Source organism: Heloderma suspectum, chromosome 6 (genome assembly GCF_057233095.1).
Source record: "Heloderma suspectum isolate Gila_16-S chromosome 6, 16-S_ref, whole genome shotgun sequence".
In the NCBI taxonomy this organism is placed as follows: Eukaryota; Metazoa; Chordata; class Lepidosauria; order Squamata; family Helodermatidae; genus Heloderma; species Heloderma suspectum.
Genome location: NC_139463.1, coordinates 52846261 through 52864654, shown reverse-complemented (window position 1 = coordinate 52864654; position 18394 = coordinate 52846261). Strand labels below are relative to the sequence as shown.

The 18394-nt window shown below is 49.7% G+C and overlaps 2 protein-coding genes across 7 annotated transcripts in view; one reads left to right on the top strand and one right to left on the bottom strand.

Annotated features, from left to right (window-relative positions):
• ACBD4 (acyl-CoA binding domain containing 4) overlaps positions 1–17105 on the bottom strand; it is a 27604-nt gene extending 10499 nt beyond the window's left edge. Inside the window, exons 1-6 of one of the 6 annotated variants that reach the window (XM_084804299.1) lie at positions 17087–17105; positions 7924–8049; positions 7236–7356; positions 6318–6402; positions 5314–5434; positions 852–946 (exon numbers count right to left, since the gene is read on the bottom strand). In XM_084804299.1, coding sequence (XP_084660425.1) covers positions 852–946; positions 5314–5434; positions 6318–6402; positions 7236–7356; positions 7924–8008 — 507 coding nt within the window. In that variant the 5' untranslated portion in view covers positions 8009–8049; positions 17087–17105. Of the gene's footprint in view, positions 1–851; positions 947–5313; positions 5435–6317; positions 6403–7235; positions 7357–7923; positions 8050–9371; positions 9453–15442; positions 16013–16615; positions 16897–17086 lie in introns of those variants that run through there. The other 5 variants (XM_084804296.1, XM_084804298.1, XM_084804297.1 and 2 more) reach the window with 5 other exon arrangements.
• The window catches only part of LOC146340862 (uncharacterized), a 27689-nt gene continuing 25528 nt past the window's right edge, over positions 16234–18394 (top strand). Inside the window, exon 1 of the mRNA XM_084804304.1 lies at positions 16234–17299. Within this exon, the coding sequence (XP_084660430.1) occupies positions 16327–17178 (852 nt within the window). The 5' untranslated portion in view covers positions 16234–16326 and the 3' untranslated portion in view covers positions 17179–17299. The remainder of the gene's footprint in view (positions 17300–18394) is intronic.

The following is an 18394-nucleotide window of genomic DNA, read 5'->3' as shown; positions in this document are numbered from 1 at the left end:
AAGTTTAAAGGAAAGTATTCTTGCTCTTTGTAATTTCTAATAAGTTTTCAAATTTCACCTCGCTTAGGTAAATGAATTCATATATGTGTGAATTAACTCACCAAGGAGTGGAGTTCTTGGAAGCAGCTCTGCTTCAGTCTATCTGCTCATGTCTTGTAAACCTTGTCTTAAAACACCTAAACCCATATGTTTTAGAAAACCTTCTGGGGGAGGGTTGTTGTTGCAAATTCTACCTAGCTTAAGTTTATGAATTTATTTAGCTAATCTCTTGAAAGGAACTCTGCTTTGGTTTAGCAGCTCAAGTCACACAAAGCCCAGTTTAAAACATGGTTATCTAAATCAACATGGTTTAAGAGTCCTCAATAAGGAGATAACACGTCTTTAAAACGACTCTCTTTAGAGCAAAAGCAGACCTATGATGCAACAGATTAGGGGTGCTTCCAGACTCTTTGCGCCAACGATCAAGAAGACATTGCATAGCAAATCCACTTTTTTTTCCTTAATGGATTTTCTGCATTAAGGAAAGAGGTGGAAGAAGCAGCAGGAAAACATGAGAAGGCTACAAGTGGAAGATGATGATGTCGGGACCTTCTGTGAATGAGGTAGGGTGATGGAGCCATCAAAGGCTTGTCTGGAAGCACCCTCAAAAAAGCCAGGTGAGGAGCTGTAGTTAACTTCATGCAACCTCCCTAAACCAGCAACTGTAACTTAAAGCGCAGGGGGGCGGGGCGGGGCATTCCTTACCAAGTGACAATATATCTCACTCTAAGATAAACTATTCAGGCTAGGGTACTGTGAAGGCATCGTGATTCTGGTACCCCACACTTCCACCCTGGGTGTCATCTAATCACCTGATCAGGCTCCACCTGTTCCAGGCTATCACAGTACACCTCACTCTCTGAATCACTGGCCATGTGGCTGTTCTCGATAGCTTTGTGGACTGGCTCTGCAACAGAAAAAGTTATGGTTCAAAAGTGGAGAACAATGGAAGTACAGGCAGGAGTGTGTGCACGCATGAGAGCTCTCATAATTTATAATATCTAAAAATCCAAATGTGGGAGATTTCATGCTCCTCCCCCTTCCTCAGGAGCCTCCACCCCTTGTTCCCAATACTCAGCCCATGATAAAGATTAGAGCCAAGAATATAGGAACACGGGAAGCTGCCTTCTATTGAGCCAGACCACTGGTCCACCTAGCCCAGCACTGCCAACACTGACTGGCAGCAGCGGCTCCCCAGAGCTTCAGGCAGGATTCTTTCCCTGCCCTGCCTGGAGATGCTGCTGGGGATTGAACCTGGGCCCTTCTGCCTGCGGAGCAGGGGCTCTGCCGCTGAGCTACGGTCCCTCCCGGGGGAGCCAGGGTGTGTATATTAATAACTGTGTTAATTCAGATCATATTCCAAATGCATGCTACAAGCAAAAACAAAGGAAGTACTTCATATTGCTTTACTGCTAAACTATAGATTTAATTGTGTTTGAAAATGTTGAGCTAGGCGTCTTCCCAGGTTGGCTTGCAAGTTCTTCGATCTGAGCTGCATAGCAACTCAAGATTTAACAGCATTTTATCTGATTCGCAAAAGACAAAACATACAAAGAGCTTTGTTTTGATCCCACTGCTCAGGTTATGCACATTTCATTTAGAACCAAAAATCAAGCTTCAATGAAACAGTGAAATTGCTTTGGAGTTAAGAGGCCAGATTTTGGGACATCAGTTTGTAGAGGAGGAAGGAAGCCTCCAGTCCCAAAGCAGCCATCTCTTGCTCACAGTGGGACTATCAGCAGGCTTGGGCTGTGTGTACAATGGAATCCTATGCTGTCATTGCTTCTCCCAAGAAAACCTAAGGTTCTAGTTTCTGAACTGAGCTACAAATTCCCCTTTAGAGATTTCCTAGCCCCATCACAGTAGCAACCCAGGTTACACACAAATACATGCACTTAAAGCCAACCTCTCTCTTATTTCAGATATTAGTCTCCAACATTCTGCCACACTCCAATGTGACCGAGAAACAGAGCACAGGGCAGAGCTGTACAGATAAGCCTGCAGGTTCAGCTCTTCGTGGCTGGAGGCACAGAGACGAGGAGGCAGATGAATGCCCTTCTTGATGGTGCTCCCTGAGCGGACCTCTCCCATATATGTGAATAGGATGACTTTGCCCTGAAGGAGTGGCTGAGTGCTATATCTGGGGACACTGCCATGAGGGCAAAGCCTGCCCTCCAGCCCGTAACACAGGGTGGCCAGATCCTCACTGGTGGGGGCCCTGAAGACATGTGCAATTCTGTGTCTCTGCACGGAGCGGATTCACTGCACCCCCAGGAAGCTCTTGCTCTGCACACAGTCCACTGGTTGTCATGCTGGCCGCTGTGGCAGTAAATACACAGAACACCTCGCCTGCTGGCTTGCATGCTCCACCTGGTAGTGGACGCAGGCTGTTCTCAGAAAGCCCACTTCAAGAACCACTGTGGGGAAAGGCAGATTTGGGAGCCGTGTTTAAACACAAAGGGGATTTGTCCTGAGGCCTGTCTGTAACGGTCCGAGCGTGCTACTAATATCCATGGCTTTTTAAGAGCGGATACCATATTTTCATTTATAATTCAAGCACGGAAGCACTGTACTTTAAAATTTGCTGGCCACAAGGCTAATAACACCCAAACTGGCCATGATTGTTTTCAGAGCTCAGGAATGCTACGAGCAGAGTAGTCACTGAGCCCCTTGCCCAGGACGAATAGCAGTAGAGAGGCTTGGCCAGAGCCTGCTCCTTATTATGTACCATGGCTGCCCAGTTCGGTCTGTATATGTCTTGGAGGAACTTGGAGGAGGAAGCTCCTGTTAAGTCCCACAATCTAGGGCAGGTAATATATGCCAGAGGCATGAACATCTTCCAGTATTTCCCAGATGTCTACCACTCAAGCCACACTCTTCTTTTCCTGGATTAAAAATGGAGCATGCTTCACAGTTTTAAGGCTGAACGTTTTTTACTTTTAGAATATGTACTGACATGTGTGATCTCAGATGAGCCCATCCTCTGTGCTTCTGAATGGGTTACTGTCCTGGGCATGCCTTCCCACTCCCACCCTTACATATAATTCTGTTGTGTTTCTGCACTGGGAGTGACTGAATAATCCAATTACCTGCTGTAGCAGAATTACCAACCCCCTGTGAAAGCAGATCAGAGGAATGAAATGCCAGTGAATCATTCAGAGATGCAGAAAGCAGCCTCATCTGTAGATGGGTGGGGACTTTTTATTTCTCATGGCATCACTAGGAGTGATACACAGCTTGGGAATGACTGGTCTGCCCTTTGAGCCCCAGCCAGCTTCCCTGGCCACTGTCTAAGTCAGGCTAGGCTGTCCTTGGCACAAACAGGTGCGAACTATGATCAGGGACAGTCAACAGAAGAAACAGGATGACAACACTTCTGCACGCACGCACTGTCTCTCTCTCTCTCTCTCTCTCTGTGGTTTTTTAGGCCCTAATCTGGCAGCTGTCATTGTCTACTGCCTGCTGGAGTGATGGGAAAGAATGCAATTACAGAGGGGAGCTACCTCTTCCTCCCACAATCTTATCTTCCCTCTGCAATCAGCTGTTTAGTACGATGATTACAGTGAACTTTGTAGTCAACAAACAGGATCGACGTTCCACAGGAGAAACGAAGTGAAGTTCAAAAAACTCAAAGAGCACTCATGGGAGGCTTTTCAGCTAAGCTGTAACCTGGATCTGAGGATGCTTGCTACTCCAAGAACATGGTGTGCCAAGCTTTATTCATAGGACCCAGGCAGACAAAGGTAGCTTTACTATTAAGCAAGATGAGATGGCTACCTCAGATGGCAGATTTTGGGTGCCACTAAAAAGTAGCAGAAAGACAGTGCTAAAGCATGTGCCATAGTCAACTAGGAAGTTCCCTTGTACAAGCCTTGTTGAAATCAATGGAAATCAGGCATGGCATGAACTGCCACCGCCCCAGAACCCTGACAGGGCCCACAAGTCTTGGGCCCCCTCCCTTGTGCCTGGTGGCCAGGTCTGTAAGCCACCCTTTAAAATGTCCCACTGTGGGAAATTTAAGATGATGACTCAGAGCTATCTGCTGCTGCCGCTATGTAAGAATATCAGAAGTGCCCTGAGGCTGGATCAGACCCAGGGTCTATCTAGTCCCGCATTCTGTTCACACAGTGGCTGACCAGCTGCCCATGACCCACAAGCAGGACATGAGTGCAACTGCACCCTCCCATAAACCTGCAACCACAGGCCCACCAGCACGGGAGGGGACTCACTAGAGGGCACTTTATTGAGGGCTTCCTCAACCCTGGAACTGGCCCTGGTGGCAGCTGTACAAGAGCTCTGCAGTCTCTGGCTCCACCCATGACCCAGCCAGCAAAAGGGCTTCATGCCACCCTGTAACAAGAGAGAGAAGCACTGAGGTGGGCCAAGCCTCTTTTTTGGGAAACAGAATCAAAGGAGAGTTGTACGTACCAAGAGTTTTAAAAGAAATGGAAAAGGGGAGGGGGGGTTCCTGATGTGTATCTAGCCTGCAAGCCCCTTCCATTCTTTTATGTATTTATTAGATTTACTGGCCGCCCAACTGGCCGGCTACCCAGCTACTCTAGGCGGCGTACAATACAAACAACAAGTATTGTTATTTGTTCTTCAAGCTCCCCAGAGATGTGTGTGTGGGAACAAATGAAGACAGTTGACAGAGAAGAAGAAATTAGAAGAAGAAGAGGAAGAAATTCAGAGGAAGAAATTAGCATGCCCTGAGCTGCAGTTCTTTGTTTTCCTTTTCCTCTCCCTGCCAACCCAAATCCTGAAGGTTAAAGGGTGGGGGCTGCCTCCTCTGCCCAAATCCCAAACGCATTCAAGCAGGTGAGCCTGCTCCACTCCAAACTGACGAATGCAAACCGCCAAGTGGGCAATTTCAGAGAGCGACATGGAGCATCTGAGATTAGGGATACCTTGCTTAGAATTACATGGCTGAGGGATGACCTGAAACAAGGTCCTCCAGCTGAGACTCCCTTGCCTCAGGACCGATGCTCTGTACCCAAACATGCCAAACAAGCTCCATAAAGCTGCAAGAAAAGTACTTTGCAGGCCAGATTGGGTGGAAGGGAGTCTGCACACTCACACAGAGGGTGTGCAGAGAGGGGCTGGGGAGGCAGTGGTTGTAGGCCAAGGGAGCCAAGCCGACTTTCACATACCAGTTTGAAAACAACCCGCCCAGATGTTGGGGTGCGCTCTGCCACCTCAGCACAACAGCTGGAAAACATGCCTAGGCCCACCCCCCACTGCTCCTACCTCACTTTTTGCTGCCAGTGGGCATACCTGCTTTCTTCTTGAAGAAGGATTCGGGGGGTCTGGGCATATCATGAATCACTTCGTAGAGTGGTTCGAAGTACACAAACATGTCCTCCGATGATTCATCCACGGGCACGGTGTTGATGACCTGCCAGAAAGTCCTAGTAGGGATCCCAGGTGGTACAAGACCATTCACTGGAACCCAGTGAATGGCCTAGGAGCACCTGAAGCTGTAGCACTGTTGAAGCAAAGGTCTAGACCCGACCTATCTCCTGGACCATTAGGAGCACCACGTAAGCCACCCTGATCTTCGCAGAAGACATCTCACTGCACTAAGTGCAGACAACCTCTCTCAGATATCCTAGTTCCAAGCGGTCTAGGGCTTCATAAACAACTATAAACAATTTTATAAACAATTTTATGGATGTTCCACATCTTTTACCACAACTGTGAAGACTAGAAATAGAGTGTGTGTGGGGGGAGAGAGACTGGAGAGGGATGAATTCTCAAGCAAATACATCTAGCACAAATCTGCCTGCAAAAATGCAAATATATTTTCCTACTTGGGATTTTTTTCGTACATTTCCAATTATGCATTCTGTTGTTATTTAGAGGATTAAAAACCCAAAGAGAACCCAAGGTATAAAATACTGAACTTGGCAATTGAAACTTGCCAAGTTCCCTCAAAAAATCTAATTTCACAATCCAAATTTCACTTTGAATCTCAAACATTTGACTTATTTTGAATGGATGAAAAACTCCATTTAATTTCCATTCAGAACTTGTTGAGTACCCTCAAACTCCCTCATTTGAGAGCCAAGAGTGCTCACCCCCCCCCCCCGTACATCCATTCAAACCTGAGCCCTGAGGGACCTTCACTGCATTTCTTCCTCCTCCTTCTGCCTGCGTTCCTCAGCAGGGTTCAACGGCCTACCCGACAACGCTTCTTACTGTAATGAATTTCCATGGCAACCCACCCATACAGCCCCACAAACCAGGTCTGACTAAGGAGGGCGTTTCCCATTTCCTACCTTTTGGGCTGCCTTCTTCATCTCTGCGATATAAGCAGCCATGGCTTCCTCTTTGGTCATCTTTCCCAAGCCATTCCATGCATCCCTGCCAAACCGCAAAAATAACCTCTTACCCAGGGACAGGTGGTTAATTTCTGAAAAAGAAAGTTGCCAGAGCCGGAACCTGCCTGAAAGCGAGGCCCTGTGAACTAAACGGTCCTCCTTGACTTAGCCTTTGTTCCTCCACCAGTTGCAGGTACTGACTGATAGGCAAACAGCACTCTGTGCATGCCATGGGTCACATTTTGTTTAATGTTTATTAGGTTGGAAGTAAAGTCTAGATTCAGCCTAATAAAACAAAACAGCAAACCATTTTTATAAAAAGAGCTCAAAAACTACTAAGGGTAGCTCCACAGAGAGCACTCCTGGAAGGCATTATGTAGCCATTCCATCTTTCTTCTTACTGCAGAAAATTTGTTATGGAAAAAGAGATGGAAAACACCAGAGGATTATGAGTGGAAGATGACATTGTCTGGATCCCCCCTGTAAAATTCCATGAATGAGGCAGCGCACCAATCAGCCCCAGCTGGCATAGCCAATGGTCATAGACCATGGGAATCTGTGGTCCAAAAGAGATGGGGGCAGTGGGTTAGGGAAGGCTGATATAGGGCTGGCTTCACAGGGCAACACCAGCCCCTTGAATTGGGGCCAGAAGCACACCAGCAGCCAGTGCAATTGGAGCAATACTGGCCGGGTATTAGAGAAGCCACAGTACTGCGCGCCAGCAGGCCAGTGCCGAACCTTGGTACTGAAAATACCATTAGGGGCCCAGCCCCTTCCTTGGGCCCCTAGCTCCAAGTAAGTCTACCTACTGATGAAGTCCACCCAAAGACAATGCTTCCCCTGGCACTGAAAGAAGTTGGCCTTGGCCTGTCTTACCATTTATACCTGCCAATGGGATCCCAAAACCCCGGCCTGGGAGTCCGGCATTGGCCCACCATCGCTTGCTTGTAGTAACTGTAGAAGCGCAGCATTTCTTCATAGGATGGCCGGTAGGGGCCTGAGACAAAAGGGAGAAGTGGCTAGAAGCACACACGTGACAATGTGTGCGCGCGCCAGCATCATGTTTTGAAGTTGTCCCACACAATCGGGTGCCCAGTCTGTTTCCAGTCACAGTAGAGCGTTGGAGAAAAAAGGAGGCTTCAACCCTGAGATAGCAGTCTAAGCTATGATGGAGTTTTTTTATCCCAGGAAATTTCACAAGGAGGATGCTAGACACTAAGGAATGAGAACCCAATGCAATGACTTTCAGCCTGGTGCTTAGAGAGAGCTGGAAAGACAGAGAGAGGCACAGCGAGGGCGTGTTTTCCTGCATTTCAGCCAGTAAGGACAGCCATGGCTATTTTGGCTATGCCCCACCTCCCCACCGGGTAGCATTCTACACATTTATCAGGGGAGTGTGCCAGCTTAGAATTCAATATAAGGCAGAGTTCAAGCTTTTGAGAATCACAGGGGGTGTGTATGCAACTCCTTATGGCTTTTCAGGCAAGCTTAGGGAGTTTGAGTTTGATGTCAACTTGCAGCAGGCAAGGCAACCAACTTCAGAGGCTCCCAAATGGATTCTCACCATTCTTTGGCAAGCCCTGGATAACATGGACGGCTGCTTCAAACTGCTTCTGGTAATCTGGCTCTTCTGCCTTCATCCCCATCATGCCAGGTTTGGAAGGGAAACCGAGGCTGAAAGGTGCAGGCTCTGGTGGGAAAGAAATGCAGAGATAGATTGGATTTGGGCTCTCGACAGGTGATCTGGAAGTGCTGGACAGAAGGGCAAAGAAACCCCAGATAATTTCTTCAACGTTCAACCTTCCTGCCCAGTGTCCTCTATGGTGAATCCCTGTTATACAAACGTTTTTGCCCTCAAATCTTGTTTTTTTATCATCAACATCATCATCATAGTTATTAAGAACAAACCATCAATATTTATATAGCAACATTGTTTTATAATAGATTTGCTTTAGTATTCAGAGATAAGAGTTGCCCAAAGCTGTCTTGTGAGTCCTTTTCAGAGGTACAACTTATCAACTTGTGTGCAAGGTGCTTCTTGATCAGGAATGGGGACCCTGCAGCCCATGGGCCAATTTGACCCACCAGGCTGGACTGTGGCAAGGTGCTACCCCTCCCTGAAGTCCTGTCCCTGGGCTACTGGGGCCTTGGGAGTGGAGGCAGAAGAGGAAATGGTGCCTGCCGGTGAGCACCAGGCTTGATTTGCACAATCACTGCCCAGCTGTGGCTCATCATGTAATCTCAAACCGGGCAGCAGGGCTTGCTGGAAGGTTAAACAACCCTAAAATTGCCCATGGGCTGCTGTGGGGTCATTTGAGGGCTGTGTAACTGTCCAACAAGCCACCCAGATTTGGATGACACAAAAAGCTGCACATTCTGCAAATCACGCCCTGCGTGCCCCGTGGCTGTTTAAGCCACAGATGTTTGTTCCAACTGTGCAACGATCATTCCGATTGGTCAATGAGTTTCTTGGAAGAAAGCACAGCACAAAATGTAACCAAACGAAAGGAAGAAACCTAATGAGCCATTCAGTGAAGGACAGAATTCTCTCAGTCCTGCTGAGGATCACACAGAAGTGATATTTAATGTGTTTTTGCATTTGAAGACCAGGTGGTTGTTATTCTAAATGCAAATAGAATCCACTGAGGGGCTGATAATTTTCCAGATCAAATTGCATGTGGAGAGAGAATTTACCCCTTTCCTCCCCTGCTGTAGTCTTGAGAAAAACCCCTCCTCTGAAACTGATATTTAAGAACGTAAGAGCAGCCCTGCTGGATCAGACAAAAAGGCCTATTTAGTCCAACAACCTGTTTCCGACTGTAGCCAGCCAGATACCACTGGGAAGCCCACAAGCAGGACAGGGGGCTACCAGCCATCTCCGGCTGTTGTTCCCCAGCAACTGGTATTCAGGGGCATGTGCATTGGGAGGAAATCCCCCAATGGTGCCAAGAGAAACAGCAGACACCCTCCTCATCCCAGTTTCTCCAGGCCAGTGCCAACCGACTGTATTACCTTCACCCATAATCTCCTCTTGTGCACACTAGGTGCTCGTCCATCTTCCTTCTTGCCCAAGTGACACTTTCTATGGCCCCGAATCAGGGCCAACCCAAGACATTTTGCTGCCTGAGCTGAAGCAGCAGATGGAGTCTATCTGCCCCACCCCTAGTCAAGGTACACCCAAGGCCAGCCAAGTTATTTTGGGATCTGGGGCAGAAAATCCCAGCACCTTCCCTTTTCCCTGACAGTAAAAAGTAGAACCAAGAAGAAATCACACTCTGCTGCCTTTTCATGACATCCAAAATCAGTTGCCTGAGGCAACTGCCGCATTCTGTTTAACGGCATAGCCCAGTGCAGCACCATGGCACCCGCAGGATTCCAATGTAGTGCCCACGGGCACTCGAAATTGTTTTAATTTTTAATTATTTTTTCCATGTTTTTAATATACATACATGGAATTATATGAAATGCAGACAACTTTCTAGCAATTATACATGGGCTGCAACAAAAGTGGACCAAATATCCAAATAAGTGTCCATTTAAAGGTGGCATCCATATGCTACCTGTTCAAATACTGAAAGCGTTGTAAGGTCCTCAGTTCATTGCATTATAGGAGGTCAGTGGTTATCCTTCCAATATTGCAATATCAGTCTTGGAGGGAGCAATCCTATGGCCACTAGACACTGTCTAGAGGGCCACAGGATATGCTTTTTTCCAGGAACTGACCTCAGAGCCCACTCTCCTAGAAAACCAACCTCCCCCCTCATCCGCACTGCCTCAGAGGCAGCGCGGAGAAGCCCTGTCCTCCGCACTCGTAAGAGGAGCGTGGAGCGACTGCAAAGGGGTGTTCCGGGGCAGGGAGAGTGGAGCTGCGTGTATGACACATCCAATGTGTCGTATGGCAGCTTCCTCTCCCAGTCGGGCCCTCTGCTGCTAGACAGCCGGAAACAGCAAGGCAGGAGAGGTGCGGAGGGAACAATCCCCCCTGTACCTCTCTTGCCGTGCTTTGGATAGGCGGTTGCCTCAGAGTTTGGAGGCGGCCACCTATCTAGTTAGGTGCTCCAGCTGGTCCAGCTGCTCCAGCTGGTCCAGGGACTACAGAAGCAGGCAAGCTCCCAGAGAGCGAGCGAACAGGGGGAGCAAACAGGAGTTGGCCAGGGGAGTTGCAGTGGTTGAAGAGACAAAGGAGACAAAGGAGACAGAGGCTAAGAGGTAAGTGGGTTGCAGGAAGCCCAGGGCGCTGCCCTTTATCCTTCTGACTGGCTGTGAGCTCACCAGGAGCTTCTGAGAGCTCCAACTGAATTGGAGGGGTGTGGCCTGAGTACTCCCAGCAGCTGACTGGGCGGGAAGCTTCAGTCTGTTTCCCGCCTCCCAGCTGAGCAGAGCAGAGCAGAGCAAGCTGCTCCAGCTGGTCCAGGGACTACAGAAGCAGGCAAGCTCCCAGAGAGCGAGCGAACAGAGCGAGCGAACAGGGGGAGCAAACAGGAGTTGGCCAGGGGAGTTTGGCAGGGAAGGTCAAGGGGGAGGCCCCTAACATTTTTTTTTATTTTTTTTTACTAACTTTTTTTCATTTATTTGTCTTGTAACACACACTTCCACACCAGTGGGACTCTGCTTTTAACCTCTACTGAGTAGAGGAGCAGGCACAGGCTAGTCTAGAACAATCACAAAGCTAGACACAAAAAGGGAAAAGAGGCTATGGAAGGACAAGACTCTCCAGTGGTGGTGACCTGCAAGGTGTGTGCAATGTTTGTTTTCTTGCCTGAGAACAACATGGCCTACACCTGCAACAAGTGCAAGTTGATCACGCTGCTGGAGGAAAAAGTAAGTGGACTGGAGCGGCGACTGTCAACCCTCCGGGGAATAAGAGAACACGAAGAGTTCTTGGACAGAATGGGGGAACTACAGCAGCAAAGGGCAGACCAGAAGCTTGAAGAGCAACAGCAAGATGAGGCAGTGGGAAATGCTGAGGTGAAGAAAAATGGAGTAGAGGATACTCCTTGGAAAACGGTGACAGTTAGGAGAAGAACTAGACGCCACTCTGCACCAGTGGAAGCGGTGGAGCTGTGGAACCGATTCCAGGTACTTGCAGATGAGACTGGAGGACAGCCTGCAGAGGAAGAATCACAGGGGAACCTGCATGAGAGTGAGCAAGAGGCTGAAGGTCAGTCAAACAGAGGCGATGAAACCCAGGCCTACAAGAAGAAGAAGAGAAGAGTGGTAGTAGTGGGAGACTCCTTGCTGCGTGGGATCGAGACCCAAGTATGTCGCGAAGACCCGTGGACTCGCCAGGTATGTTGTCTCCCGGGAGGACAGATTAGAGACGTGACTGAAAGGTTGCCTGCACTCATAAAGCCCACTGACAGGTATCCCTTTCTTCTCATCCATGTGGGAACAAATGATACCGCCAAGCGGAGCTACGAAGAGATCACGTCAGACTTTGAAGCTTTGGGAAGGAAACTCAAGAACTTTGGGGCCCAGATAGTTTTCTCATCCATCCTTCCAGTAGTTAGAAGAGGGATAGAAAGGGAACGAAAAATACTCCGGGTGAATGACTGGCTACGAAGGTGGTGCCGACGAGAGAGATTTGGATTCTGGGACCACGGGCTATACTTCCTGGAAGATGGGCTGTTGGCTAGGGATGGGTTGCACCTCACAAAGGCTGGGAAGAATGTGTTTGGCCACAGCATGAAGAACTTCATCAGGAGGGCTTTAAACTGAATCCTACGGGGAAGGGAGATGTAATGTTGGGGGTAACAATGGACGTAGGCGCATGCACTGCAATGGAGAGAACAGCGCTGATAGCGCCCAATAATAGTCTTCAGACACATGTAGGAAGAAAGCCAGACTATGAAGCACATGGTCTTCGATGTCTATATACTAATGCCCAGAGTATGGGAAACAAACAGAACGAACTTGAACTCTTAATACAGGAGGGAAATTATGACTTGATAGGTATAACTGAGACTTGGTGGGATGACTCTCATGACTGGAATACAGCAGTTGAAGGATATAACTTGTTCAAAAAGAACAGGAGGAACAGAAAGGGAGGCGGGGTTGCACTGTATGTGAAAAATACATATCTCTGCACAGAAATACAGGAGGAGGAGCTTGGTAGCCCCATCGAGAGCATCTGGGTTGAAATAAATGGAGCAAAGAATAAAAGGAACCTGGTGGTCGGAGTCTACTACCGGCCACCCAATCAAGGAGAAGCCAAGGATGAAACTTTTGAAAAGCAAATAGCCAATGTTTTAAGGAAGCATGATGTAGTAGTAATGGGGGACTTCAATTTCCCCGATATTTGTTGGGAGACAAATTCTGCAAAACATGGCCTCTCCAGGAAATTCCTGACTTGTGTGGCGGATAACTTCCTCCTACAGAAAGTAGAGGAAGGAACTAGAGGATCGGCTATCCTTGACTTGATCCTAACCAACAGAGATGACTTAGTGGATAAAGTAGCAGTTACAGGAACTCTGGGGGAAAGCGACCATGTTGTACTTGAGTTCTTGGTTCTAAGGGAAGCAAAAGCCGAGTGTACTCAAACGCGTACCCTGGATTTTAGGAAAGCTGATTTTAACAAACTCAGAACAATGATCAGTAAGGTCCCATGGCAAGCAATGCTAGCGAGAAAAGGAGTCCAAGATGGGTGGGAACTTTTAAAAAAGGAAATTCTCAAGGCACAATCACAAACAATTCCAACAAGAAGAAAAGGTGGAAGACAACAGAAGAAGCCAATGTGGCTTCACAAAAAGCTTAGGGATGACCTGAAAACAAAAAAGGACACATATAGGAAGTGGAAAGAAGGCCAAGTAACAAAGGAAGAGTACAGGCAGGTAGCACAGAATTGCAGGGATGGCGTCAGGAAGGCTAAAGCGGAGAACGAGGTGAGGTTAGCGAGGGATGCTAAAAACAACAAAAAGGCTTTCTTCAGCTACGTGCATAGTAAAAGGCAGAGGAAAGAAATGGTTGTTCAGCTATTAAATAAGGATGGCAAAATGATAACAGATGACAAAGAAAAGGCAGAGGTGCTCAATTCCTACTTTGGCTCAGTCTTCTCCCAAAAGAGGGTCTATGACCCCCCTGGCAAAGGCGAAGTACAGGCTGAAGGGGCAGGATTGCAGCTTGAGATCGACAGGCATATGGTCAAGGAACACCTCATTACTTTGAATGAGTTCAAATCTCCAGGGCCAGATGAACTGCATCCTAGAGTCATAAAGGAACTGGCAGAAGAGCTCTCAGAACCGCTGTCTATTCTCTTTGAGAAATCATGGAGGACCGGGGAAGTGCCAGATGACTGGAGGAGGGCTAACGTTGTCCCTATCTTCAAAAAGGGTAAAAAGGAGGAACCTGGGAACTACAGACCAGTCAGTCTGACATCAATCCCTGGGAAAATTCTGGAGCAGATCATAAAGCAATCCATCTGGAAGCACCTTGACAACAATGCAGTGATTACTCGAAGCCAACATGGATTTGTCAAAAACAAGTCCTGCCAGACAAATCTGATCTCATTTTTTGATCAAGTCACCTCCCTTGTAGACCGTGGGAATGCTGTAGACATCATATACCTCGACTTCAGCAAAGCTTTCGACAAAGTGCCCCATGATATCCTGATGAGCAAACTAGCTCGAAGTGGGCTAGATGAAACAACGATCCAGTGGATCCACAGTTGGCTACAGAATCGGACTCAAAGAGTGCTTATCAATGGGACCTTCTCAAGCTGGGGAGAGGTAACGAGTGGGGTACCGCAGGGCTCAGTCCTGGGCCCAGTGCTCTTCAACATTTTTATTAATGACTTGGAGGAGGAGGTGCAGGGAATGCTGATCAAATTTGCAGATGACACAAAATTGGGAGGGATAGCTAATACTTTGGAAGACAGAAACAAAATTCAAAGTGATCTGGATAGACTGGAGTGCTGGGCAGAAAACAACAGAATGGCATTTAATAGGGACAAATGCCAAGTTCTGCACCTAGGAAAAAGAAACCAAATGCACAGTTACAAGATGGGGGATACGTGGCTCAACCACACTACGAGCGAGAAGGATCTTGGAATTGTCGTCGATCACAAGCTGAATATGAGCCAACAATGTGATGTGGCTGCAAAAAAGGCAAATGCTATTTTGGGCTGCATTCATAGAAGCATCGCTTCCAAATCCCGGGAAGTACTAGTTCCCCTCTACTCAGCACTGGTTAGGCCTCATCTGGAGTACTGTGTCCAGTTCTGGGCACCACACTTTAAGAAGGATGCAGACAAGCTGGAGAGGGTTCAAAGGAGGGCAACAAAGATGATCAGGGGACTGGAAACAAAGCCCTATGAAGAGAGACTGAAAGAACTGGGCATGTTTAGCCTTGAGAAGAGAAGACTGAGGGGAGATATGATAGCGCTCTTCAAGTACTTGAAAGGTTGTCACAGAGAAGAAGGCCAGGATCTCTTCTTGATCATCCCAGAGTGCAGGACACGGAATAATGGGCTCAAGTTACAGGAAGCCAGATTCCGACTGAACATCAGGAAAAACTTCCTGAGTGTCAGAGCAATACGGCAATGGAACCAATTACCTGGGGAGGTGGTGGGCTCTCCCACACTGGAGGCCTTCAAGACGAGGCTGGACAGCCATTTGTCAGGGATGCTCTGACTTGGATTCCTGCATTGAGCAGGGGGTTGGACTCGATGGCCTTGTAGGCCCCTTCCAACCCTACTATTCTATTCTATGATTCTATGACTGCACCCTTAGCTGTCAAAAGGGTGCAGAGAATCCATTTACACGGACCATTTCTTAATTTCCATGAAGCATTTAAATAATTTAAAAGAGGATGTACATCAGTGAACATTAAAGACTGTTCCAGTACAAAATTTATCTGTTTAATAACCTCCCTGCAAAAAGAAGCAACTACTGGACATTGCAAAAAACATGTTTAAAAGAAGCATTAGCTGTATTGCACTGCCAGCAATTAGCCAATTTAGACAATCCCTTATTAAAGAGAAGTTGTGACATCTAACAGACACAAAGCAGAAGTTTTCACTGAATAAGACACAGCCTAAGGGTGCAATCCTATGGCTGCTAGTTATGTGTGTCGTCCAGCCTCCTCACCCTGTGCTCCGAGGTTTGGCTGTCTAGCCGTGAAAGAAGGGTGGCGGGAGCACGGAGGAGATGTGCTCCTCGCCACTCCTCCCACCTTGCAGTGGATAGGTGGTTGCTCCTGGGTTCAGAGCTGGCTGTCGATCCCCATAGGATTTCTCTCTCCAACCCATAGATGAGAAAGGTAGACACCAAAGTGGCAACCCAGTGATGATGCATTTTGTGGTGATGCCCACAGCAGTATCTCAAGTTCCCAAATGTGCCCACGGGTCAAAAAAAGAATGGGGACCCCTGGTTTCTTTCCCCAATGCCAAGTTATTATTATTAATAACCTGGAGGAGGACCTTAGATGTTGAATGTAGGGTATGGGTAGGTTCTGTTCGGAGAGGCATTCCATCAGGAATCGTGGTCTCAAGCCATGCAGGACTTTATAGGTTAAAACCAGCACCTTGAATTGAGCTCAGAAGCATATAGGCAGCCAGTGCAAGCAGGCCAGAGTTGGTCTTATATGCGCAGACCTTCCAGTTATTATAGAATCATAGCATAGTAGGCTTGGAAGGGGCCTATAAAACCATTGAGCCCAACCCCCTGCTCAATGCAGGAATCCAAGTCAAATCTGGCCACCACGTTTTGCACGAGCTGCAGCTTCTGAACCGTCTTCAAAGGCAGCCCCACGTAGAGCGCGTTGCAGTAATCTAACCTGGAGGTTGCCAGGCTAATGTGTGCCTAGGGCACACGTATGCTAATATATACTCATATATGCAAATTCAGAAGTAATTACTAGGATTTATTTCAATTTCACAGGAGGCAAAGCCAACCTATCACTCATCCAGATAATCGCAAACAGAAGGCATCCTTCTGTTAATTCGCACCCTGCCCCAGATCATCCCAGCCCGATGGGGAAGGGGCTCGCTCGCCCGCTCTGGCTGCGCCGCTTGGGGCTCGCCCGGCAAACAAGCCGCGGGGCAGCCTCCTCCCGCGGCGCCCAGGGCCTGGCGCGCAGATGCGCGGCCCGGGGAGCACGCTCGGGCCGGGCCGGGCCCGGCCGCGCCCGGCCCGCCCGCCTCCCGCGGCCGGGCAACGGCCCCCCTCCGCCGCGAGCAGGCCGCGCTCGGCCAAGGCCCGCCTCGGCGACAGCCCGCGCCGCCCCTCGCGCCGCCCGGCTCCGGAGGCTCGCCGGGGCACCTCTGGCCGGCCTGGCGCCCTGCCTCCGAGGCGCGGCTTTCTGCTCCCGCTGCCCCCGCGGGATCGCCGCGGCGCCCCTTCCGGGCGCGTCCCGCGCCGCACCGGGGCCCTCGTGGCTCTCGCGCCTCTTCGCCTCTTCTCGCGGAGGGCGCGCCACAGCTGCGCGGCTGCCGCCAGCGGCCCCACCGCGCCTGGGCTCAGGAAGGGCCTGCGTGGGAGGGCGACTCCCCTGCCTGGGCGGCCTTCGGCGCCGAGAGCCGCGTGTGCGCCCCTCCCCGCGCGGGCCCTTCCGGGGAACGCCGGCGGGCGGGCCGAGGGTCGGGGCCGCGCACGCTGGCGCCGCCCGCCCTTCGCCGCCGCCGCCGCCGCCCCGGCTCCGGCCGCGCCCGCTTGAGCCCAGGGGCGGCGCGGGCCTCCGCGCGTTGGCCGGACGTGATCAGAGGGCCCCGTGTGGTCGCGAGCCCGCCTCACCGGGGCTGTGGTGGGATCTGGAGTTAGTCCTGACTCCAGCAGGCCCATCGAAGCGAATGGAACTGAAGTTAGTCTGCGTTAAGTCGTCGTAACTTCAGTGGGTGGACTCGAAGTATGACTAAATCCGGATCAAACCCATAGAGTCAAAAATTATTTGCAGTTTGTTAGATTTGGAAGCAGGGGCAGGAAGGTCCACAGTGGCCTTATTCTGAGGTAAGCACCCCTGGAAGAAAGTGGTAACCGAGTGCGTGATTTTCTCTAAACCGGTGGTAAAAACTTGTTAAAAGTTATTTCCCTGCATATACTGCAGAGAAGACCATTCTACTCCAGGGAAAAGTCGTTCTGACAGGTCGCCGTTTTTGACCATTGGTAGGATACGCCATGTCGCTGCATTGGAGAATAAGATCATGGTCTGAGTAGGAGTATCCAACAGATACATCAGTGTCGGAAGGCTGCTGACCTGGCTGCCGGTCCAGTGGTGGGGCGTATTGGGGCAGGGCGTATTGCTGATACACACCGGCAGCCCACTCTGTTCCCCACCTGCCCAGAGGCTGTGTCTGCAATCATGTCGAGTTCGTGGGGAAAGGGCCTGTGCCCAACGCACCCCAGCAACCAGCAGCATCCAGAGCAGCAAAGGGCAGGTGGGGACCTGCAAAGCCATTTAGGGCCTGCTGCTTGTTAGCTGCTCTGAACGCGGGCCAGCAGGGAGTTCGCCACCCCTTGCTGCCAGTTAACGACTGGCTGACATCTGGGGTGGGTGGAGGCCTGCCAGGCTAAGGGCTCCCTGTTTTACAACCTGGGAGGGATGGGAGTACAGCACCGGGGGATTAATGGGCCAGCTGAGGAGAGCACCTATACTTTATGCCTATCCCCTCTTTTGGTCCTCCCCCAAGCCAGATAGTTCTCAGTTCCCTTACCAGCTTGCCCTCAGGGCTGGCAGCACTGTTGCTGAATGCCAGGTCATGTTCTGGCTGTCATGCCTGACCCAGACCAGGACGACTCCTTGAATTATGATTACGAGACCATGGAGTCCAACAACCCTGTCCATCATCCTGACACTGGCACTCCTAGCACTTCCCGGGGAGCTACACCAGGCCCTCCGGTATTGGTGGGCACTGAGGAACCCCTGGAGAGGGCCCTTGAGGACCATACATAGAATCTGAAGAAGAAGCCAAGCATCTGCCTAGCCCTGTGCTGGTGCCAGAAGGCAGAGGCACAGGCCACCACTCAGAGGCAAAGAGCACGCCTCAAGAAAGCAAGTCTCTAGTCCTTGTAGAACCCAAGATATGAGGCAAAATGTGCAGCCAC